This window comes from Oncorhynchus keta, chromosome 5 (genome assembly GCF_023373465.1).
Source record: "Oncorhynchus keta strain PuntledgeMale-10-30-2019 chromosome 5, Oket_V2, whole genome shotgun sequence".
Classification (NCBI taxonomy): Eukaryota; Metazoa; Chordata; class Actinopteri; order Salmoniformes; family Salmonidae; genus Oncorhynchus; species Oncorhynchus keta.
In genome coordinates, this window is record NC_068425.1 from 14,124,363 (window position 1) to 14,150,063 (window position 25,701).

General features: G+C 45.9%; 1 protein-coding gene across 2 annotated transcripts in view; it reads left to right on the top strand.

The window, feature by feature from the left end:
• The window catches only part of baiap3 (BAI1 associated protein 3), a 40,664-nt gene extending 36,171 nt beyond the window's left edge, over nt 1-4,493 (top strand). For both annotated transcript variants that reach the window (XM_052518765.1, XM_052518766.1), the window contains 6 exons: nt 1,610-1,684; nt 1,782-1,865; nt 2,237-2,357; nt 2,515-2,638; nt 2,800-3,005; nt 3,388-4,493. In XM_052518765.1, coding sequence (XP_052374725.1) covers nt 1,610-1,684; nt 1,782-1,865; nt 2,237-2,357; nt 2,515-2,638; nt 2,800-3,005; nt 3,388-3,491 — 714 coding nt within the window. In that variant the 3' untranslated portion in view covers nt 3,492-4,493. The remainder of the gene's footprint in view (nt 1-1,609; nt 1,685-1,781; nt 1,866-2,236; nt 2,358-2,514; nt 2,639-2,799; nt 3,006-3,387) is intronic.
• The last annotated feature ends 21,208 nt before the right edge of the window (nt 4,494-25,701 follow it).

Below are 25,701 nucleotides of genomic sequence, written 5' to 3' on the forward strand. Positions count from 1 at the left end.
GAAGAGGTGGGGTTTCAGGTGTCTCCGGAAGGTGGTGATTGACTCCGCTGTCCTGGCGTCGTGAGGGAGTTTGTTCCACCATTGGGGGCCAGAGCAGCGAACAGTTTTGACTGGGCTGAGCGGGAACTGTACTTCCTCAGTGGTAGGGAGGCGAGCAGGCCAGAGGTGGATGAACGCAGTGCCCTTGTTTGGGTGTAGGGCCTGATCAGAGCCTGGAGGTACTGAGGGTGCCGTTCCCCGTCACAGCTCCGTAGGCGAGCACCATGGTCTTGTAGCGGATGCGAGCTTCAACTGGAAGCCAGTGGAGAGAGCGGAGGAGCGGGGTGACGTGAGAGAACTTGGGAAGGTTGAACACCAGACGGGCTGCGGCGTTCTGGATGAGTTGTAGGGGTTTAATGGCACAGGCAGGGAGCCCAGCCAGCAGCGAGTTGCAGTAATCAAGACGGGAGATGACAAGTGCCTGGATTAGGACCTGCGCCGCTTCCTGTGTGAGGCAGGGTCGTACTCTGCGGATGTTGTAGAGCATGAACCTACAGGAACGGGACACCGCCTTGATGTTAGTTGAGAACGTCAGGGTGTTGTCCAGGATCACGCCAAGGTTCTTAGCGCTCTGGGAGGAGGACACAATGGAGTTGTCAACCGTGATGGCGAGATCATGGAACGGGCAGTCCTTCCCGGGAGGAAGAGGAGCTCCGTCTTGCTGAGGTTCAGCTTGAGGTGGTGATCCGTCATCCACACTGATATGTCTGCCAGACATGCAGAGATGCGATTCGCCACCTGGTCATCAGAAGGGGGAAAGGAGAAGATTAATTGTGTGTCGTCTGCATAGCAATGATAGGAGAGACCATGTGAGGTTATGACAGAGCCAAGTGACTTGGTGTATAGCGAGAATAAGAGAGGGCCTAGAACAGAGCCCTGGGGACACCAGTGGTGAGAGCGCGTGGTGAGGGAGACAGATTCTCGCCACGCCACCTGGTAGGAGCGACCTGTCAGGTAGGACGCAATCCAAGCGTGGGCCGCGCCGGAGATGCCCAACTCGGAGAGGGTGGAGAGGAGGATCTGATGGTTCACAGTATCGAAGGCAGCCGATAGGTCTAGAAGGATGAGAGCAGAGGAGAGAGAGTTAGCTTTAGCAGTTCCCCTTCTTCCTCATCTTCCTCCTCATTTTCTCCATCATCAGCTACTGTATCCTTGCTAATTACTTGTGTGGTATAATTTCCATACCACTGATATTCATCAGGTCTCCCGGCTGCTCAGTCCCTGCTGAGGAGAGTCCCCACCAGAATGGCAATATGACAGTTCCTGTATTCTAATGGAGCATAGAGCTGGCAAGGGACACACGACAGATTTGGATGAAAAGTCGTGAAAATGCAACGCTGCGTGGGTAGAACATGTGGTGTGTTCCATGGTGATCTCCTTCTACTGGGGGATTCACGCTGTCAGCGAGGATACATACCGGTCTGCTAATATCCTCTGACATATGCTCCAACCAAAGGCGTTACTTATAGTTACCACAGCTAATTAGCTAGTCATGCCAGTCGAACAGAGCGGAGTATCAACACATGTAACCTGAAAACTGAAACCTTCCCCTCCACAATGCTCCTTTCAGGCCCTGGTGCAGTTCTTCTGTGCTGATGGAAAGGGACTTGCCATAGAAGATCTGAAGAACCATGTCGACTACAAGGTGAGAGCACCAAGGGTTTATGTACCATCTAGCCTTTTTTAGTGGGAGTTGTTCAGCTGGTTCCTGACGAGCCCCCTCCCCACTGCTGTTCCTATAGGCTCTTGACGAGGAGCTGAGGCTGAACAAGTGTTCGTCCTTTGAGCTGATCGAGCAGTACTTCCTGGAGAAGATCTCTCAGCAGGTAGTCTGCAGCCTGCTGGGCTGCCACATGTGACTCTAACCCCCAGGCTAGTGTAGTGGGGGAGTGTTGATTAGGAGCTGAAAGATCACAACACATTTTCTTTTTCTTTATCTCTTTAATGCTAATCTGGTCGCTAGCAGTTTTCTGTAACAGCGGTTTATTTTAGAACGCCAGAACAACTTTATAGGCATGTCCACTTACTACAAGCATTTTGCTACACTCACATTAACATCTGGTAAACATGTGTATGTGACAAATAACATTTGATTTGATGTCCAGGATATTCATCATACTGAATGGATGTATAACAACCCAATCAATCAATCAATCATCTGTTTATGTATGAGTTATAATATGGATCTGCCTTTCAGAGAACACTGAAGCACACCCGCTTTGGCCGCGTCAGTGTGAAGTGTTACTATGATGCTCCTGAGCAGAGGCTCACGGTGGAGATCCTGCATGCCGCCGATCTCATTGCCTTGGACGCCAATGGTAAATGTCAGAGTTCCATTGGCATGCAGCTCCTTATGCAGAAAGAATGCCAATCCAATCTTCTGTATGAGCCCCTCATTTGTTCCTGTTCCTCTCTCTCTCTCTCTCTCTCTCTCTCTCTCTCTCTCTCTCTCTCTCTCTCTCTGGTGCCACACAGGGCTGAGTGACCCCTTTGTCATCGTGGAGCTCTGTCCCCACCACCTCTTCCCCATGGCCAAGAGCCAGCGCACCCAAGTGAAGCTCAAGACCCTGCACCCAGTATTTGATGAGCTCTTCTATTTGTGAGTGTATAATCTGCCTTCTGTATGCACTAACAGAGAAGGAAATGTTGGGATTGGTAGATGATATGATAATTCCCTCTTGACAGCAGCTAGATAGAAAAGCAAAACATGGAGATGTAGACTTCAGTTTGACTCGTTTTCCTCTATCTGTTGTCCCACAGCCATGTCAGCCCAGAGCAGTACAGGCACAGGTTTGCCTGTCTGACTTTTACCGTGATGGACTATGATTGGCTGTCCACCAACGATTTTGCCGGGGAGGCCTTGGCCCCGCTCAGTGACTTCTGTTGGCCAGGGAGACCCAATGCCTCAGCGGCCGGAAAGACCATCCAGCCGACCATTCTGCACCTGGCCCGGAACAAACCCAGCGGTAGGGAGCAGGGTTAGGGTCAATTTCATTTCAATTCAGTCAATTAACTAAGTAAACCCGTATTCTAATTCCACGTTTTCCTCATTGAAAAGAATTTAGGAACATTTGAATTGTAATTTCAGTTTACTTCCTGAATTTACTGAATTGAAAGGAATTGACCCCAACCCTGGAAGGACAGTCCACCGGATAGACTTCAGTACATAACACCACCCCTCTACTCCTCACTGAGAGGGAACGGGTCCCCAGTGAGGAGAGCCTGTTAAGTCTGGGAAAGGTTTCCTATTACTTCTGTAATCCAACCTAGCGACCCGTTCAATCTGAAGGTAATTGTGGCAGGCGTTGGATGGATGCACTTATGTCTCTGTTTGATCTCTCCATCCAGAGAAGCCAATCATGAGGATTTTGGACGCACGGACGGGAGACGGAGAGGCTCAGGAGTTTGTGAGGAAGCTAAAGGAGATTGAGAAATCCATGGAAGAGGAGTGAAGCTGTCAGCACTGGTCTGGTGTATTGGTGTATTCTGACTACGTCTTTGCCACATGTGCTCTTGTACTTGTCGTACTACCCGTTTACAATGTTTACAGTTTTCAAATCCTCTTGTACGTGCACTGAAAATGTCATGTCAAAACACAGTGAGGCATGACTTTTTAAATTGGAATACGAATGTCCTGTCTCTCTGCTGTATTTTTATGCCTCAAATCAAATGCTATTTGTCACATGCGCCGAATACAACAGGTGTAGACTTTACCGTGAAGTGCTTACTTACAAGCCCTTTCCCAACATTGTGGAGTTAAATAGTAAGAAATATCCAAGGGTCTTATCTGAGAAATCTGAGGAACAGCTTATCCTACAGTGAATATTTTGTTACCTAAAGAGCTCATTGAATGTTAACTTTGTCATATTATCTCTGTTATATTATCTTTGTTGTATTACATCGCTAACGTTTAACTGAATCAAAAACTAATTTGCAACTGATATGTATTCAGTCGAATCATGTGGGTGGATCAATCGTTGAAAACAATTATACTCAACTACCGTTTCTGAGTATGTGGCGAAGTAGCACAAGGATGTAACACTGCAAGGAAAAGCCATCTGTAGCCAGGTTTTGTAAGTCATCAGAAGGAGTAGTGTCACGTATGGCTGCGTTTACACAGGCAGCCCAATTCTGAAATGTTTCAGATCTTTTCACGCCAGCTCTTTTTCAGAGCTGATCTGATTAGTCGAAAGAACAATAAGCTAGGGAAAAGAGATCACAATTTGGCTGCCTGTGTAAACGCAGCCTATGTGACGCCATCTGTGCTCATTGATGATTGGATGTTTATATCTCTTCAGATTATGAACCATATCCCTGAAGAAAAGAGTGTTAGTCCTCTATTTGTTATATTGTAAATGTGAACTACTTGTCCTTAGATTGTAATGGATTGTGCTGCTGTTCATTGTACCATTCAAATTAAAATGTCTATTAATAAAGATTGTATTTGAATATGATTCACTAGCTCTTATCACATGTTGTTCTCCTTAGAAAAATATGTTTCCTTCTTTGTAGTGGACTTGCCCATATGACATCAACATGTTGCTCTTCATGTTGCATGAGTCTTTTTCTAAATGGAAACTAAATGGACTCACAAACATATAGCAGCACTAGACATCTAGAAAAAAAAACAGTCCTTTGTGTTTAGTTCTAAATGCCAGGATTCATTTTGATTTCTTCCAGACCGAAAGATTCTGTCTCTGTCGGTCTTGTGTCTGCATGTTCTCTCCCTTCTCTGTCTCTTTGTTTTGCTTTTCTCACTCTGTCTATCTCTGCCCTCCCCCCCTCTCTAGCTCTCGCGCTCTCTCGCTCGGCTCTTGTCACTTAGTTTCAAGGCTTACAAAAGGAAACAGCAGATGTCTGTTTACAGGCACTCATTTTCTCTCTCTCTCACTCTCTCTCTCTCTCTCTCTCTCTCTCTCTCTCTCTCTCTCTCTCTCTCTCTCTCTCTCTCTCTCTCTCTCTCTCTCTCTCTCTCTCTTTCTCCTCACTTCCCTCTGAATGTCATTCTCAGATGCAGGCCTGTCTGCTCCCACCACCTCCACCTCCATTATCCTTCCACTCTCTCTCTCTCTTCCTCCACAGTGTTCCCTCTATCATAGTCCTCTTCCGGTTCCCCTCTTGACCTTTCAGACCTTCTATCACCTCAAGAGAGCCACCTTGGATGGAAAACACGCTGCTGCACGACCACAGTGACCCCAAAGAGAAACACTCAGAGTCCAGTAATAAGGGAAGCAAGGTTATATTGATTATGTCCAATCTATCAAATCATAGAAGTCTGAACCACAATGACCTGGTTACATCCCCATCCGCCTACACACAGACCGACGTGTTGGTGACTGATGGACTTCTGTAATAATATGGGCTAAGATAGATAGATAGATAGATAGATATAGATCGGTAGTGTTTTGATGGATATGTTGGGATGTTTTACAGAGAGAGGGAGTGTTTATTTGGTAATATCAATCAATCAAACAACACCCCACCCCCCAGAATAAAAATCACCAAGCCCAATACTGGTATTGGATTGAGTGTGGCCAGTCCTGTGGTGTCTCAGGCGTGATGGGGAGCAGACATTTCATGGTTCTGTAACCCAGACGTCATGCCCTGTGGTCAGAACCTGTTTAATGTAGCTATCATGCCATCTGACAGCTTCAGCTTCCTTACCATTCCATTCAGCTTCATTACCATTCCATTCAGCTTCATTACCATTCCATTCAGCTTCATTACCATTCCATTCAGCTTCATTACCATTCCACCATTCCATTCCACAGCCTCACTCTCCCACCCTCTGATTGGTTCACTGTACTGCAACAGGAATCTACACTACAGCTCCAAACCAACAGGCATGCTTGTATTTTGTCGTTTGTTGATGCAGCAACACAGAGAAGCAAAAGGAGGGAATTAGATATATAGTATGACCAAATATATTTCTGTAGATTATACATGGCAGGTAGCCTAGTGGTTAGAGCGTTGGGCCAGTAACCGAAAGGTTGCTATATGAAATCTCCGAGCTGACAAGGTAAAATCTGCCATTTTGCCCCTGAACAAGGCAGTTAACCCACTGTTCCTAGGCCGTCATTGTAGATAAGAATTAGTTCCTAACTGACTTGCCTAGTTAAATAAATAAGAACATCAATACAATTGTTTATTTAACCAGGCAAGTCAGTTAAGAACAAGTCCTTATTTTCAATGATGGCCAAGACGGCAGAACAACAGATTTGTACTTTGTCATCTCGGGAATATGAACTTGCAACCTTTCGGTTACTAGTCCAATGCTGTAACCACTAGGCTACCCTGCCGCCACAATGAGTTAAAGGCTATTGACATTCAAGGAATGCTGCACATGTGGTAGCCGTATCGCTAAGAAGTAAATTAGGCTAATCTATTTTTCAGTGGAGATAATGATTATTGGGTTGGGTGAGAGGATGCTCCAAACAGCATTTGCATTAATACCCAGACAGTAAGAGCTTTAACCACTGGGTGTCCCCATAGTTTCACAAACCACTTTTTAATCAGTTCAATATTCTGACGTTAGGTGGCACATGGCACTATACTTGGTGATCCACGCTGGATCTCTATTGGTTGAACTCATTACTAAGTCACAATAACACCATGTCTCTGGTCATCCTTGTGTCACTCTACATCTGTGCTGAGCGACAGGATCGCTGAACCATCCTGCTGGGAGCTCCAAGGTCATCAGGCACCATGGTAACACAGCCTCGTCGTCCCACGGCCTCTGACTCAAGGCCTCGCAGAGAGACAAACGACAGCTGGAGGTGGAACTAGAGTGGGGGAGAAACAAGTCTAAACCATTTAGCAGTCAAATATTGATACAGTAAATCATGTTGATTTACCAAGCATGTTTTGGTGCTATCAAATCAAATTGTATTCATCACATGCTTTCTAAACAACAGGTGTGGACTAAAAGTGAAATGCTTACTTATGGACCCTTCCTAGCAATGCAGAGATAAATAAAATAAAGTAAAACACGTAATAATAAATTAATAATAGATACACAATGAGTTTATACAAGGGGTACTAGTACGGAGTCGATGTGCAGGGGCATGAGGTAATTTAGGTAGATATGTACACTAGTAACAAAGTGTCAGATAGTAAACAGTAGCAGCAGTGTATGTTATGAGTCAAAAAATGTTAGTAAATGCACATAGTCCGAGTAGCTACAGTATTTGGTTAACTATTTAACTAACTATTTGACAGTCTCATGGTTTGGGGGTAGAAGCTGTTCAGAGTCCTGTTGGTTCCAGACTTGGTGCATCGGTTCAGCTTTCCTTGCGGTAGCGGAGAGAACAGTCTATGACTTGGGTGACGGAAGTCTTTGACGATTTTCAGGGCCATCCTCTGACACCTCTGATATAGAGGTCCTGGATGGCAGGGGGCTCGGCCCCAGTGATGTACTTGGCCATGTGCAGTACCCTCTATAGCACTTTGTGGCCGGATGCCAAGCAATTGCCATGCCAAGGGGTGATGCTGCCAGTCAAGATGCTCTCAATGGAGCCGCTGTATAACATTTTGAGGATCTGAGGTCTCATGCCAAATATTTTCAGCCTCCTGAGGGGGAAGAGCTGTCTCTCTCCTCAGGCAGTGTCTCATCCTGGTGACAAACCCACTTCCCATCTGGGTAGGGATTGTATTTACCCTACTTGTAGGATATATTTTGGATTCTATCCACTTCTATTGTGCCCTTCCTGGCATGGTCCATATGGGCCTCTTCGGGGGCTCAAACTCAGTGGGGGTTGAGGTCTTTCAGGGCAAACCAGGAGGACTGTGTCGTATCCTTGTTTCTGCTGGCCCAGCCCTTCACAGGGCTCTGACCCTCCACAGAGCACACGTATGATGGGAGAGAGAGGGACCACAGTGGGCCTGCTGTGGGTCATGGCTCCCTCTCTACGTGTGTCAGGGACAGACAGCTCCATGGAGAGGACTCCTCCTGAGGCCACAGCAATACAGAACAACAGAAGGAACCAGAGAAGAAGGAGAAATGTGGATACAGGAGCACACACATGATTTACTGTACATTGTGCTATCCTATCATTGCTATCATTGTGTAACCTGTCATACAAATACAGTGCCTTGGGAAAGTATTCAGACCCCTTGACTTTTTCCACATCTTGTTACGTTACAGCCGTGTTCTAAAATTGATTAAATAATTTTTTCCCCTCATCAATCTACACATAATTCCCCATAATGACAAAGGGAAAACAGGTTTTTAGAAATGTTAGCAAATGTATTAAAAAAAATCAGAAATACCTTATTTACACAAGTGTTCAGACCCTTCGCTATGAGACTCGAAAATGAGCTCAGGTGCATCCTGTTTCCATTGATCATACTTGAGATGTTTCCACAACTTGATTGGAGTCCACCTGTGGTGAATGCAATTGATTTGACATGATTTGGAAAGGCACAGACCTGTCTATATAAGGTACCACAGTTGACAGTGCATGTCAGAGCATAAAAATAAGCCATGAGGTTGAAAGAATTATTCATAGAGATCATGACAGGATCTGGAGAAGGGTACCAAAACATTTCTGCAGCATTGAAGGTCCCCAAAGAACACAGTGGCCTCCATCATTCTTAAATGGAAGAAGTTTAGAACCACCAAACTGAGCAATTGGGGGAGAAAGGCCTTGGTCAGGGAGGTGACCAAGAACCCGATGGTCACTCTGACAGAGCTCCAGAGTTCCTCTGTGGAGATGTGAGAGGCTTCTAAAAGGACAACCATCTCTGCAGTACTCCACCAATCAGGCCTTTATGGTACAGTGGCCAGACAGAAGCCACTCCTCAGTAAAAGGCACATGACAGCCTGCTTGGATGACAGCCTGTTTGCCAAAAGGCACTTAATGGACTCTCAGACCATCAAAACAAGATTATCTGGTCTGATGAAACCAAGATTGAACTCTTTGGCCTGAATGCCAAGTGTCATGTCTGGAGGAAACCTCGCACCATCCCTATGGTGAAGCATGGTGGTGGCAGCATCATGCTGAGGGGATGTGTTTCAGTGGCAGGGACTGGGAGACTAGTCCGGATTGAGGGAAAGATGAACAGAGCAAAGTACAGACAGATCCTGCTCCAGAGCGCTTAGGACCTCAGACTATGAATGAAAGTTTACAACATAGAAACAATTAAGTAATCGAGGTGACATACAGTGACACATTCAATTCCACCTTTCACACTCTTGCCTGCATCAAACTGATCTAGGGTATAATCATTACATGCATGTTAACATTAGAAGCCTCCTCCCTAAGTTTGTTTAAGTCATTGCTTTAGCACTCTGCCAACCCGGATGTCTTAGCCGTGTCTGAATCCTGGCTCAGGAAGACCACCAATAACTCTGAAATCTCCATCCCAAACTACAACATTTTCAGACAAGACAAAACGGCCAAAGGGGGCGGTGTTGCAATCTACTGAAGAGATAGCCTGTAGCGTTCTGTCCTACTATCCAGGTCTGTACCCAAACAATTTGAACCTCTACTTTTAAAAATCCACCTCTCTAAAAACAAGTTTCTCACCGTTGCTGCCTGCTATAGACCACCCTCTATAGACCACCCTCAGACCACCCTCTGCCCCCAGCTGTGCTCTGGATACCATATGTGAACTGATTGCCACCCATCTATCTTCAGAGCTCGTGCTGCAAGGTGACCTAAACTGTGACATGCTTAACACCTCGACCATCCTACAATCTAAGCTTGATGCCCTCAATCTCACACAAATTATCAATGAACCTACCAGGTACTACCCCAAAGCCGTAAACATGGGCACCCTCATAGATATCATCCTAACCAACTTGCCCTCTAAATACACCTCTGCCAAGATCTCAGCGATCACTTCCTCATTGCCTGCATCCGTAATGGGTCAGTGGTAAAACGACCTCCACTCGTCACTATCAAACGCTCCCTGAAACTCCTTCAGCGAGCAAGCCTTTCTAATCGACCTGGCCCGGGTATCCTGGAAGGATATCGACCTCATCCTGTCAGTAGAGGATGCCTGGTTATTTTTTTTAAATGCCTTCATCACCATCTTAAACAAGCATGCCCCATTCAAGAAATTTAGAACCAGGAACAGATACAGCCCTTGGTTCTCTCCAGACCTGACTGCCCTTGACCAACACAAAACATCCTGTGGCATTCTGCATTAGTATCGTAAAGCCCCCGTGAAATGCAAGGGGGGGACACTCTTGACACAAACTGCTACAGACCTATATCTATCCTACCCTGCCTTTCTAAGGTCTTCGAAAGCCAAGGAAGCAAACAGATCACCGACCATTTCGAATCCCACCATAGCTTCTCCGCTATGCAATCTGGTTTCAGAGCTGGTCGTGGGTGCACCTCAGCCACGCTCAAGGTTCTAAATGATATCTTAACCGCCATCGATAAGAAACAATACTGTGCAGCCGTATTCATTGACCTTGCCAAGGCATTCGACTCTGTCAATCACCACATCCTCATCGGCAGACTCGACAGCCTTGGTTTCTCAAATGATTGCCTCGCCTGGTTCACCAACTACTTCTCGGACAGAGTTGAGGGTGTCAAATATGAGGGCCTGTTGTCCGGGCCTCTGGCAGTCTCTATCGGGGTGCCACAGGGTTCAATTCTTGGACCGACTCTCTTCTCTGTATATATCAATGATGACGCTCTTGCTGCTGGTGAATCTCTGATCCACCTCTACGCAGACGACACCATTCTGTATACTTTAGGCCCTTCTTTGGACACTGTGTTAACAAACCTCCAGGTGAGCTTCAATGCCATACAACTCTCCTTCCGTGGCCTCCAATTGCTCTTAAATACAAGTAAAACTAAATGCATGCTCTTCAACCTATCGCTGCCTGCATCTGTCCGCCCGTCCAGCATCACTACTCTGGACGGTTCTGACTTAGAATATGTGGACAACTACAAATACCTAGGTGTCTGGTTAGACTGTAAACTCTCCTCCCAAACCCACATAAAACATATCCAATCCAAAATTAAATCTAGAATTGGCTTCCTATTTCGCAAACAAAGCATCCTTCACTCATGCTGCCAAACATATCCTTGTAAAACTGACCATCTTAGCCTCCAACACCCTACTCAACAAATTGGATGCAGTCTATCACAGTGCCATCCGTTTTGTCACCAAAGCCCCATATACTACCCACCACTGCGACCTGTACGCTCTCGTTGGCTGGCCCTCACTTCATACTCGTCGCCAAACCCACTGGCTCCAGGTCATCTACAAGACCCTGCTAGGTGAAGTCCAGCCTTATCTCTCGCTGGTCAACATAGCTGCACCCTCCCGTAGCACGCGTTCCAGCAGGTATATCTCACTTGTCACCCCCAAAGCCAATTCCTCCTTTGGCCGCCTCTCTTTCCAGTTCTCTGCTGCCAATGACTGGAAAGAACTACAAAAATCTCTGAAACTGGAAACACTTATCTCCCTCACTATCTTTAAGCACCAGCTGTCAGAGCAGCTCACAGATCACTGCACCTGCACATAGCCCATCTATAAATAGCCCAAACAACTACTGTATTTATTTATTTATTTTGCTCCTTTGCACCCCAGTATCTCTACTTTGCACACTCATCTACTGTCATATCTACCATTCCAGTGTTTAATTGCTATATTGTATTTACTTCGCCACCATGGCCTATATATTGCCTTTTCCTCCCTTATCTCACCTCATTTGCTCACATTGTATATAGACTTATTTTTCTACTGTATTAACGACTGTATGTTTGTTTTACTCCATGTGTAACTCTGTGTTGTTGTATGTGTCGAACTGCTTTGCTTTATCTTGGCCAGGTCGTAGTTGTAAATTAGAACTTCTTCTCAACTTGTCTACCTGGTTAAATAAAGGTGAAATAAAAACAATTAAAAAATGAAAATGAGTCCAACAGTTGCAAACCAGAGTTTCTATTGGACAAATTCAGGTATGTTTATCCCAGTTTTGTTCCATTTGCTTCAGTTTAAGAAACAAATCCGCAGAATGAATACACCCCAGACCCAAACACAGTTCACTTTCATAGCAGCCACATCCAAACAGCATGATCGTTTTGCTCGTTGTAGAATTCCTTCTTGCATCTACGCACTCTCCACCTTTTCCCTTTGCTTGTGGACTTCAGTGCACAACACATCAGCTGTCTGTGACCAGGCGGAAAAACTTTTCCAAGCAAAACCTTCCTATCATAATGACTAATCACTACACACAGCCTACCTAGATCGTTCTAGCTACTAGAACTAACACATTAGTAAACCCGCTACAATCATGAAGCACAGCATACAGTCAGAAAGCAGTTTAGCATTTACACCAGCAGGCCCCAGTGGCAATAAAATAATAAAAACAAAATATTACATAGCCAGCTAGCTAACATAGCATCCCTCTCTATTTGAGCTGGGTGTTTGAGTAGGCTAAACTAGCTAGCTGCATTCACAAGCTAAGTGAAAGTGAACAAAAAATACAAATAAATATAGTTAGCTCTCTCTCCCTCTCTCTTTCTTCTCCTTCATTATTGAAAACTGTCCAACTATTGTCTTTCCCTCTCTTTTAGTCAAATACTCACCACATGTTATGCACTGCAGTGCTAGCTAGCTGTAGCTTATGCTTTCAGTACTAGATTCATTCTCTGATTCTTTGATTGGGTGAACAACATCTCAGTTCATGCTGCAGGATTTCTAATAGGTTGGAGGACGTCCTCTGGAAGTTGTCATAGTCTATTGAAGGAGGTGAGAACAGTGAGCCTCCTAGGTTTTGTATAGAAGTCAATGTACCCAGAGGAGGACAGAAACTAGCTGTCCTCCGGCTACACCGTGGTACTGCCCTACAGAGTGCTATTGAGACTACTGTTGACCTTCATTGCAAAACATTGTGTTTTAATCAATTATTTAGTGACGTGACTATATTTTGTATAGTTTTATCTGAAAATGACAACTTTTATAATGTTTCACTATTTTTATTTTTATGAAATTCACCGAGGTCCTCCCCTTCCTCCTCTGAGGAGCTTCCTCTGATAGCTGCACAAATTGAGCAGTTGAAACACAGGAACAAACAAATCACAGTGGAGGGATTGATTTGAATGTTCTACATGTAGGCTATGATTCTCCCACTTGGAAAACTTGTTGCCATGATGTCATTAAAACCAGCTTTGCCCATTGGGTAGCTAGGCTACTAGAGTACATACCGTTATGTAAATATGGAAACATATTGGAAACCAAGTGAGTCAAAGATCTATATACAGTAAGTTAAACATTCTCTCGTTTTTGAATATATTGAGTTGACTTCATCAGCGACTGTATCACAGGATGCTGGTGAGGGGAGGATGGCTCATAATAACTGAAGGAATGAAGTGAATGGAATTATATCAAACACACTGAAACCATTTGTTTGATCTGTTTAATACCATTCCATTTATTCCGTTCAAGCCATTTCTAAGGACCCATCCTCCCAGATGAAGGTGCCGCCAACCGCCTGTGTAATGTATTGTGTAAGTTTAGGCAGTGGGGGGTGAGAGAGAGAGAGAGAGAGTGGGTTTAGAGTGAGTGGGAAGAATAGGACTGGTGTTGATCCCTAAGAATGTTGGCAGAGTTGTGAGCTTCGGGATGACTGCTGCTGCTCCTCCACTGGGTCCTGGCTCTGGGATCTGGCCCTGGCTGGGTCTCTGTCTCTGGCAGGTACGTTTAACAACACTGTGATCTCACATGCCTATCTCATATCAGACAACCCTAATTCCCCCACAGAAATGTAACACTATAGATCCCTGCTCTGGAACTCAGGCCAACCCAGAGTCTCTCTCTCTCGCTCTCTCGCTCTCTCTCTCTCTCTCTCACACACACACACACACACACACACACACACACACACACACACACACACACACACACACACACACACACACACACACACACACACACACACACACACACACACACACACAGATTAAAGCACACACAGATTAAAGCACACACAGATTAAAGCACACACACACCTGCAGCGTCCCAAGCTGTCTGGGCTTCCTGGGAAGCCTGTTCCTCTGCAGGCTTAGTCATGATATCATAGAAGATATATTTACATCTGGGATTTATAGGCAGAGGGCTGTCATTAATGCCAGGGCGCACTTTACTCTGTTCGTGTTCAGACCTGTATCGTGATAGCAAAGCCCGACTCACTGGGAACTTCCAGTCTGCTGTGTGTGTGTGGGTCTTTGATACAGTGCAGCTGTATCAAAAAACTGAAACTTACAGTATAAAGAACCCCCTCCTCACTTAACATGTATCTTCTAAACAAGAAGTTACTGGAGCAATGAATAATGTAATGCCACTGAGGGGAAATCCACCCAGCCAAGAAATAGTCTTATTAGTGATTGAAAATGGGACCAATGTGTCAGAAACACTGTGCTTTGAACTGACAGGGCCTAATGAGTTTCCCACAAATAGCGTCCTCTCTGGCCCGTCACACACAACGTGGGCCCAGACACCTGTTGAAAGACTCTTTGGTTGTGGTCTGCAGAAGGGAGACGGTTTGGCCCATGGCGTCGGGATAGTTACATACTTCAGAGCTCCAGCCTCTCCTCTCCAGTGGAGATGGTGGCCTGGAGGGGCCAGGGTGAGGAGAGGCAAACACAGCAGGTCCTTTGTGGTTTCGGGGGTCCCTGGCAGAGAGAGCAGAAATTATATTGGACAGCTCGCCTGGGGGAATGCAACTGGGACAGGGCTGGACAGGGGCCGAGCCCAACGCCTCGCCTCCACTGAGCCGCTTAAAATGGGCCCGTTGCTCCCAACCACTTGGCATGGGGCCACAAAACTGCAGAATCACCCCTATGGCTCCACACAGGACGCCCGGGCACAACCACAACAGCTCAGAGAAAAGGAGGGAGGGGGAGGGAGGGGGAGGGGGAGGGAGGGAGGGAGGGAGGGAGGGAGGGGGAGGGAGGGAGGGAGGGAGGGAGGGAGGGAGGGAGGGAGGGAGGGAGGGAGGGAGGGAAGGAAGGAAGGAATGAAGGCATGAGGGAATCAAAGAGGAAGAGGGAAACTGTGGAGGGATGAGGTGTCTCATTATCTAAGTGTGTATCATAAAGCTGGTGTTCATGTACAGACCTATGATTACACTAGCTATACACGTGGTAAACAATAATCAGCAGACACTATTGTCCTAACAGCACACTGTAAGCAGTGAATGAGTTCAAGGTAATAACACATGACATTTTATAGAACATAGAAAGCACCTCAAGGTTAAAAATCATGACTGAAGATATATGCGCTAAGTTGTTTACAATGAGCACATAATCGTTTTTTATTGCGGCCTTTCTGAATAAGAGCTCTATATGAGTGCTCCCTCCAGTTCAGCCACAGGATCTATTTCTGCATAATCCCAGCCAGAAAAATACAAGGAAGGCATCACATGAGCTGCATCTGATTCTCCCCTGGTCCTTGTGTTTCTGTGGCTGGCACTTTCTCAGAAATCTAATGGACGGAAGCCAGCAGTGGGAAACATGTTTTGCCTCACAATTCCTATTGATTCTAGGGTCTTCAGCTGGCCTGATCAATTCCTATTGACTCTAGGGTCTTCAGCTGGCCTGATCAATTCCTATTGACTCTAGGGTCTTCAGCTGGCCTGATCAATTCCTATTGACTCTAGGGTCTTCAGCTGGCCTGATAAATGTTGGCTCCCATCCTTATATAGGCAATCAAATCACAACATATTGACAACCTTGGTTTGTTCGTGTTTTCCCCTCTGCCTGCAGCCAATTGCTGGTCCGTTCACTGTGACGAGAGTGGCAAAACTGCAAAAACAAAGTCTCCAAAATAAAGATGAGAACATTTTGAAAGTGAAGCTGCTCAACTAATTCCAGAAAATCTTTTGAAGTGCTGGGAGACATTCATTTTTTAGTACCGGAATGAAAGCAGCCTGAGTTTTCCTCTCTTTGGACTGGTCTGGGGGCTATCTGGAGAGCAGTACACAATGTTGTGGCGTGGCCTGTCCACATGAATCCTCTGCGTACCTATTCAGCTCTGCTTTTCACAGACACTGTGGTTCCCTCCACTGGCCCCTTGCACACACATCAGCGCCCAGGCTTCCTGCTACAGCACATACATCCCAAACAGTTAGACTCAGCCTCCGCACTGAGCAATCTGTAACTTTACATCTAGCTCAAACCTCACAAACCTCACAAACATAATCAGAGGTCAGAAATCAAAGGGACTTCGAGAGTACTTGTCTATATACCATATTTTCCAGTTTGTTGTAACTTCAGATTTGTTATGAGCTTAATGCATCTGTGTAATTGACATCGCATGAATTTGTTATTTAATCATTTATTGGCCGGGAGCAGAATTTCACAGAGTGAGGATTCGTCTGGGGTGGTTGCATGGTGATGAACTCACATGGAACTGGACTGAATGAGTCGAAACTAATGCAAATCTAAACCACACCATCGCATTAGGGACCGAGGTGACTTCGGAGATGACACTTTGACCAGAGCACCTTATTGGTCTCCCTTCTTTCTATCTCACAGTCTGTCTCGGGTTTCCATGTCTGTCTAATGAACGAGTATAGAAAGAGCAGGATTTTTTTGTATTGTAAAAAATAAATCATATATCTTGCTAAAAACCAAAACAAAGAGAAGAATGAATGAGCAGTCCAGTCACCACCAAAGTCAGTATTAATTGAATTTGAAGGACCACCACCCTCTTTCTCTTTTCTCCTCTCTGAATCGGCATTAGCCCTATGATGTAAAGCCCACAATAGTAATCTTCAGTTCATTTCCTACTACAGTTCTCCACGAAGAGGGCATCCGAGGGTCAAGTGGTCAGTCCCCAAGCCAAAGTTTTCACAAGTCCCTCTTTGATGTCTTTGATGACCAGCGAGTAACAAAGACAACCGTATCCATGACCACCAGCAGTGAATGAGAAAGAATGCAACCAGTTGCCATAGATGTAATCTCCTGGTTCATGTCAAGGTCAGCAGACTGCCTTGACTTCCCTAACATGGAAAAACAGTCTTGCTAGTTTTGCTAATATACACAAACTGGAACATACAATTAAAACAATGAAGATGTGGAAACACTAAACAGACAGTAATAGTTTCCAAAACTTCTTGATAAAATGGCACTGCATACTGTTGATCAGATTACGTCATTCCTTGTTGAACAGTGTAGCCTAATCAGTATTGGATGAATGTAAAGATTGAAGTGCAGGGGGGGAAACAAGTGGAGTACATTATGTTAGTATAAAGCCAGTCATTCAGTCCTGTTGGACAAGTACCAGTCAGTGCATGTGAAGGGCCTCACATGCCTCCATCGCACCACTAACACTGACGCACAACACTGAGAGGGCGAGATACACATTACAGGACAAGTGGAGACAAAAGTAATGCAAAAGCAACGGTCTCCAAATGTCTCAGAGTTTTGAGTTGAATTTTGTGATAGTTACCGGAATTGTGCGACCCTTAAGTCAGTCTGTCGGTTTGAGGCCTGACTGTCAGTCTGTCTGTCTGAGACCTGGCTGTGGGGTTCAAAAAGGTCAAGTCTGAACCTGAAGGAAATGCTCCTCCAGTTCATTAAAAGTACCATAAAATGTCCCCCAGTAAAATGTCCTGTGGCGTGAGGGAGACGTGGGCCTAGAAAGAGCCCTTTCTTCTCCTCCTGTGACCCCGCTGACTCCTGGTGGGGCCAGGACATGGAGGCTGTGGGAATGTACTCAGGGAGCCTTCCCACTAGGGACCTCAGTGTGAGTGAGAAACACAGATTCCAACACACACAGCCTCTCTCTCTAGTGCCATGGTCATGAGGGGGCTGTAGTGGGTACAGTATGTGTGTCCGAGGAACAGTTAATTATGTCAACTTCACTCTCTCTCATGCCCCGGCCCAGACCTCCATCAGACCACAGAGAAACAAGATCCTGGGACTCAAGACCCAGACCTCTCCAGGCCTGGATGACACCCATTGTAACGGCAGATTTCCTCTTCGTCTGAAGAGGAGTAAGGATCAGACCAAGATGCAGCGTGATAAGTGTTCATGATGATTTATTAAAAATGAACTGAACACTGAAATACAAAACAATAAACGATGTCATGAAAACGAAAAACTAAACAGTACCGTGTGGTGACATACACTCACACGGAAACAAACACCCACAAACCGACAGTGAAACCCAGGCTACCTAAGTATGATTCTCAATCAGAGACAACTAACGACACCTGCCTCTTATTGAGAACCATACTAGGCTGAACACAAAAACCAACATAGAAAAACAAACATAGACTGCCCACCCCAACTCACGCCCTGACCATACTAAATAAAGACAAAACAAAGAAAATAAAGGTCAGAACGTAACAGTACTCTAGCAGCTCAGGGCAGACAGGAGACTCTAGCAGCTCAGGACAGACGGGAGACTCTAGCAGCTCAGGACAGGAGGAAGGCTCTGGCAGTGCTGGACAGGCGGGAGCACCTGCAGGCAGAAGAAGGAGAGACAGCCTGGTGCGGGAGGCTGCCACAGGAGTGTTGGTGCGTGGAGGTGGCATTGGATAGACCGGATCGTGCAGGTGCACTGGAGCTCTTGAGCACTGAGCCTGCCCAACCTTACCTGGTTGAATGCTCCCGGTAGCCAGGCCAGTGCAGCGAGGTGGAATAGCCCGCATTGGGCTGTACTGGCAAACCGGGGACACCATGCATAAGGCTGGTGCCATGTACGCCGTCCCGAGGAGACGCACTGGAGACCAGATGCGTAAAGCCGGCTTCATGGCACCTGGCTCGATGCACACTCTAGCCCGGCCGATATGAGGAGATGGAATGTACCGCACCGGGCTATGCACATGCACTGGGGAAACTGTGCGCTCCACCGCATAACATGGTGCCTGCCCGGTCCCTCTCGCTCTCCGGTAAGCACGGGAAGTTGCCGCAGGTCTCCTACCTGCCTTCGCCACACTACCCGTGTGCTCCCCGCCAATACATTTTTGGGGCTGCCTCTCGGGCTTCCAGCCGCGCTGCCGTGCTGCCGTGCTGCCTCCTCATACCAGTGCCTCTCTGCCTTCGCTGCCTCCAGCTCTGCCTTGGGACGGCGATATTCCCCTGGCTGTGCCCAGGGCCCTTTACCGTCCATAATCTCCTCCCAAGTTCAGGAGTCTTGTGATCGCTGCTGCTGCTGCTGCTGCCCGTTACCACGCCGCCGTGAAAAAGACCCTCCCCTTCTGATTAGGTTTTGCGGCCGGAGTCTGCACCTTTGTGGGGGGGTACTGTCACGCCCTGACCTGAGTATTTTGTAGGTTTATGGGGTTGTTTACCATCTAGGTTTATGTAGGTTTACATAGGTTTATCTAGGTTTATGTTTATGTATGTCTATGGCTGCCTAGATTGGTTCTCAATTAGATGCAGCTGTTTATCGTTGTCTCTGATTGGGAACCATATTTAGGCAGCCATCGTCTTTGGGTATTTCGTGGGTTATTCTGTCGCGATCGTCGTAGTGAGGAGACCAAGGCGCAGCGTGATATGAATACATGTTCTATATTTAATGAAGAAAGAACACTGAAACAAACTTACAAAACAACAAACGGACGTGACGCTGTCTATATTTAGTTGCCTGTGTCTGCACATTTAGATTATATAGCGTCAAGTTTGTTGTTTTGTAAGTTTGTTTCAGTGTTCTTTCTTCATTAAATATAGAACATGTATTCATATCACGCTGCGCCTTGGTCTCCTCACTACGACGATCATGACACCCATCCACCATCCAGCCCAACCTCCAACTCATCCAGGGTAGGGGGATTGAATGGCGGCTTCAACAGCAGAGGGATGAGGGTGTGGCAAAGGGGAGGTCGGGGTGGAAGGTTTTGATTAAGGCAGGAACAGCTGTTAAAATGTTTTCCTAACATTCTCTCAAAGCACATAGAGAAACCATGTGTCTCAACTCGCTCAGCTGTCCACTTTAGTTCCAAAGTCCTGTGAACCTGATGTTTTTCTTGTTGGAAATGAACATCCCACATGAGCGCTACAGGTGAGAACTAACTGTATGCCCTCAACATGTAGTTCATGACTGAATGACAGTCCATATCGACATTGGGGATGATATGTGCAGTTAGAGGAGAACATTCCGACATGACATACTGTATACGGAGTCTTTGGGGTTGGTTTCCTGTCAGGGAAAAGGGCCCTGGATTCAATCCCTCCTACTGCTGCCTGCTGCAGAACGTTTGGAAGGATTTGACAGGATTCCAAATCCATGGCGAGTTGAGCTCATTCCATCACAATGAAGTCACATGTTCTTGGGGACTCAGCTTATCACGCTCTGCACAACATGCTGTCACATTGGTACAGTTTACAAAATCCACATCAAGTTATCCTCATTAGCAATAATTGAACAGAATTTCCATGTGTTCCAACTTTGTGCATTGGCAGTGTTCCAAAGGCAGACCATAGAGACACTGGCAGAGTGGAACAAAATGGCTGGGAGAGAAAACACATCTGGACCAACATTGTACTCTAAAGCACACGGCAACATGTCCCCAACATGCCAAGCGTTTGTGTGTATCCGTCCGTCCAGCCATGGATTTAGCCTAAATCCCACAACGTAGGCTCTCCTCAGCCTGATGGATGTCATCGTTGTCTCATAAGGGACCAACGAGGCTGCTGCCAACACTCACGATCTGCTCTCATCAGCCCCCACAACCACAGCGGCAGGCTGTGTGGAATTGTGGCTTCGCCGTTCAGCACTGCACTCTGTTCCTCTGTCATGTGAATGGCATGTGGCGAGCTCGGCTTTCCTGAAGGACCTGCCATCTAATGCTAAACCTCCATCGCCAGTGTGGCACGGTGCTGTATGCTCCCCTCCTCCCGCTCCCTGGCACGGGCTCCCCAATGCTAATGCTGGTCAAATCTAGCGTGCACTAAGTTGGGATGATAAGGAGGGGGAAATGTTGTGTGTCATTGAGCCAAGGCTTTGAGACCTACATCATTTACTCTCATATGTTGCTTAATAGGGTCCTGTTATATTCCCATAATTTGTTCCTGTTGACAACAGACTTTATAGGAGAGAGAGGATCGGTTTTAATGGATCTGTTTACTACAGACATCTGGCCTCAATCCCTGAATAACAGCTCAGAGTCCATATTGGTTGGTTGATATATTTTTCCAAGTGTAAATACAACATTTTAAGATAATTGCAATTAGCAGGAACTACTGTGTTATGACTTCCTTCGCAGAGTGAATCTAAAAGCCCACAGAATAATTATTCAGCCTTGAATCAGAAGGCCCAAACCCAGGCCCAAACGCGCACTGTTTTTATTCCTCATTCACAAAAATGTTCAAACCAACTCAAGGTTGGATTACCAGATCCGTCTCCCTCTCTACTCTGACCACAGAGAGCTGCCTGGGCAGAAAAGGAACTCTCCCCTCTGCAGGAAGTGTTATTAAAACTGCTCCTTTGACAAGCACAGGAGTGTATCTAAGAGAGAGGGGCTGGACCTCTGGTTCTAATCATGGCAGGTCTGGCTGTTTGTTTAGTGAGCAGAGCCCTGCCTGGCCTTGCTGGGGATCCAGCCCGCTGGCCTGGGTGGAGCAACTACATCCAGATGCCTGTTAATTGGCAACGCAAGCCAGTGCTGTCCGGTCCCATCCCATGCTCCTCTCTGGTGCTTTTAGTAGCCGATCTGTGTCGCTCCACAGAAGTCTGAAGTACGTTCCTGTGCCCTGTTCATCTTCATGTAGCCTGCGTTCTGTGGTTGTTCAGTGAGCCCATGTGTGTGTTTTTAGGGTGAGGTGACTCCTCACGGTTCTAAATAATTAGAACGATACTTGAAATTATCTGGTCAAAAAAATGGGAAGAAAGTCTGCTTTAATACCATGCACTTCAGGACTTTTAATGAGACAGAACATGAACCATGGGGTGACGGGGTAGCTTAGTGGTTAGAGCGTTGGACTTGTAACCGCAAGATCAAATCCCTGAGCTGACAAGGTACCAATCTGCTGTACTCCCCCTGAACAAGGCAGTTAACCCACTGTTCATAGGCTGTCATTGAAAATAAGAATTTCTTCTTAACTGACTTGCCTAGTTAAATGAATGCAAAAATATATTTAAAATGTGGAATTTGTCATTATTACGGGGAAGGTTATTCTACTTTCTGGAATCGATCCATGAAAAGGCAGGCCTCTGGTGAGCAGTCTTAGAAAACCATGATGTATTATTGCCTAAGGTCTGCAGTGTGCCTTACTTCATGGTGTGTTTTCTCTGTTTGAAGAAGCGGGGAAGCATGGAGGGGGAAGGAGCCACCGGAAGCATGGAGGGGAAGGTGCCACGGCATTTCTCTGAGAGTCCCTGCTGTACATAATAATACACACACACTCTTTCTCACGCCCCCCCCACACACACACAAGTCCTCTCAGCAGTTTATTTATCTGTGTTGTCTCGGCAGGGGAGTTTCAGCTGGATGCAGCAGCCAACTACATAGAAATAAAAGGACTGTCAAATTGCTTTGTCTCTGATGGGACTTTACAACCCGTCTGCTCCCTGTTCATTGTGGCAGAACACTGTAATTACATCAAAATGAAAGGCCAAGAATGCCCATTCATTCAAATAATAAACATGCAGTCATTATACCCTTTGGCGCTTGCATCATCTGAAAGCCTGGGGAGGATACCATAAGGATTATGAGAGATGTGATATAGACAGACATGGTGGCGCCATTTTTTATATTCATTGTCACGTTCAGAGGCATGAGGTTAAATCAATTCTAATGAAACAGTCCTCAGTCTGTCTGCCTGTATAGTACTATGGGAGGTTGGCACAAAAGGCTCATACGATATGAACCCCCACAAGACTTGGAAACCGTAACAGCAAGACAATCATGGCACATAATGACGCCATCTTATTTACGCTAAATCTGGAAATACAATGATGCCATGACATCTTGCATCGATGGACAAGAACTCATTTGCACAATGATTTATTGTTTTGGCCGACTTCAATAGTCAAACTACATAATCATGAACGTTAGGATGATGTGAACTGCAACAAAGAAGGGGGGTGGAGTGCTTATATGTTTTCTCTTGAACAATGGAGCAAGAAAAGTTCAACTGGCATTTCGTGGTTTGAATCCAACAGATGGATTTTAGGGCCTTTAGGAATCAGATGAAGAAACTAAAGGCATTTATTTTCTGTAAGTAATTACAGTAAAGCATCTCCTGACAGGAAGCAGAGCGTTATGTAAGGCTGGTTCTGTTCCAGTCACATATGCATACAGATTTGATAGTGAATTTGAGCATTGCATTCTATTCTGGAGACTGAAAGCTAATAAGAATATGTTTACTCAGAAAGAGGGTGAAAGAAGGAGGGAGAGAGAGAGAGGAGTTGGTTTGGATATTGTTTTTAATGCACACGCGCAGCAGGGAACGACATTTGATCAATGTTTAGAGTTCAATGTAACGCACTTGTCCTCAGTCAAGGGCTTAAATCCCACAGAATAAAACTTAATCTAAGCAAAATCCCGCTTTAGTCTGTACCTATAATTTGAAATGATTCCATCACACTCTCAAAAAACATCTTTAATAACGGAATCATGACAAAGAGAATTTACGGCCTGTAACAGCCCTTTCCAAACCACTCTAGTATAAATGCATTTAAATGTCATCAGAGGTTTGTGGATATGGTGAGTGGTGGTGGAACAGTGTATGCCTCCAGTCCCCACTATCTCCCTGCCAAACCTCTCTCTGCTCCTGGATGCCACAACTGGGTGGTCCCCACACCGCATACATCCTCCAACACACCACATACATCCTCCAACACACCACATACAACCTCCAACACACCACATACATCCTCCAACACACCACATACATCCTCCAACACACCACATACATCCTCCAGCACACCACATACATCATCCAACACACCACATACAACCTCCAACACACCACATACATCCTCCAACACACCACATACATCCTCCAACACACCACATACATCCTCCAACACACCACATACATCCTCCAACACACCACAACACACCACATACATACACACCACATCCATCCTCCAACACTCATCCTCCAACAACACACCACACATACATCCTCCAACACACCACATACATCCTCCAACACACCCTCCACACACACATACATCCTCCACATCCTCCAACACACCACATCCTCCATACATCCTCCAGCACACCACATACATCCTCCAACACACCACATACAACCTCCAACACACCACATACATCCTCCAACACACCACATACATCCTCCAACACACCACATACATCCTCCAACACACCACATACATCCTCCAACACACCACATACATCCTCCAACACACCACATACATCCTCCAACACACCACATACATCCTCCAACACACCACATACATCCTCCAGCACACCACATACATCCTCCAGCACAACACATACATCCTCCAACACACCACATACATCCTCCAACACACCACATACATCCTCCAACACACCACATACATCCTCCAGCACACCACATACATCCTCCAACACACCACATACAACCTCCAGCACAACACATACATCCTCCAGCACAACACATACATCCTCCAGCACACCAAACTTTTATGACTGTTGAATACCAACTGTCAATCACTTAGATCAGGTATTTTCAGGTAGAGATACCTCGGGAATCAACTGCTCTCTATCCCTCATCCTCCAACACACCACATCATCCTCCAGCACACCACATACATCCTCCAACACACCACATACAACCTCCAGCACAACACATACATCCTCCAGCACAACACATACATCCTCCAGAGCATTCTTCTCTCTGTCTGCCAACACAGAACAGACAATTATGCATGCAATGGATTATGGGCGTTGTAGTTAATTACCATGTTTTCTGTGCTAAACAAAAATATTGGCCTGTTGGAAACAACAACCCGCCTACATCGCACAGTTCGGGCTTGATCTGATTTATCTCTCAAGAAAGAAAACACAATGGAATTCAAATAATTGAACGGAAAATAACAGACATTTGGGTTAATCGCTTAGCACTAGTTAGGGCCACTACAGAATCCGAGCTACTATGTCAAAGGGAATTTATAGCCGTATATGGATAGACATGGTTTGTGTACATTTCCAGTTACATTGACAGTCTGTATATTTTTCTCTAATGATTTTAACTGAAGCACGTCCAGTGTATTTAGTTTAGTCACATGTTTTGGCTGTCAAGGGAATGCTGTGGCTGATGTGTAAAAACAACCTCTCTCTCTCTCTCTCTCAGTATATGATACTTCAGGAGGCCATAGATCCAGATACCATCCAATCCCTTCCATGTGTTCACTATAAACATGTGTGTGCTGTGCCTCACCCACCTCAACATGACATCACCAGACTCACTCACACAGCTCATCCCTCTCCCATTGGAACCAGTGGAGCTGAACAGTACACACACACATACAAAACACACTGGCACATACACACACACACACACACACACACACACACACACACACACACACACACACACACACACACACACACACACACACACACACACACACACACACACACACACACACACACACACACACACACACACACACACACACACACACACACACACAGTCCAGAGCTCTACAGAACAAGACAAGCAAAATAACCTGAAGTAACCAGTGGCCTAAACACTAAGATGCCGTTACAGGGAAAGCCTGCACAGGAGGCAA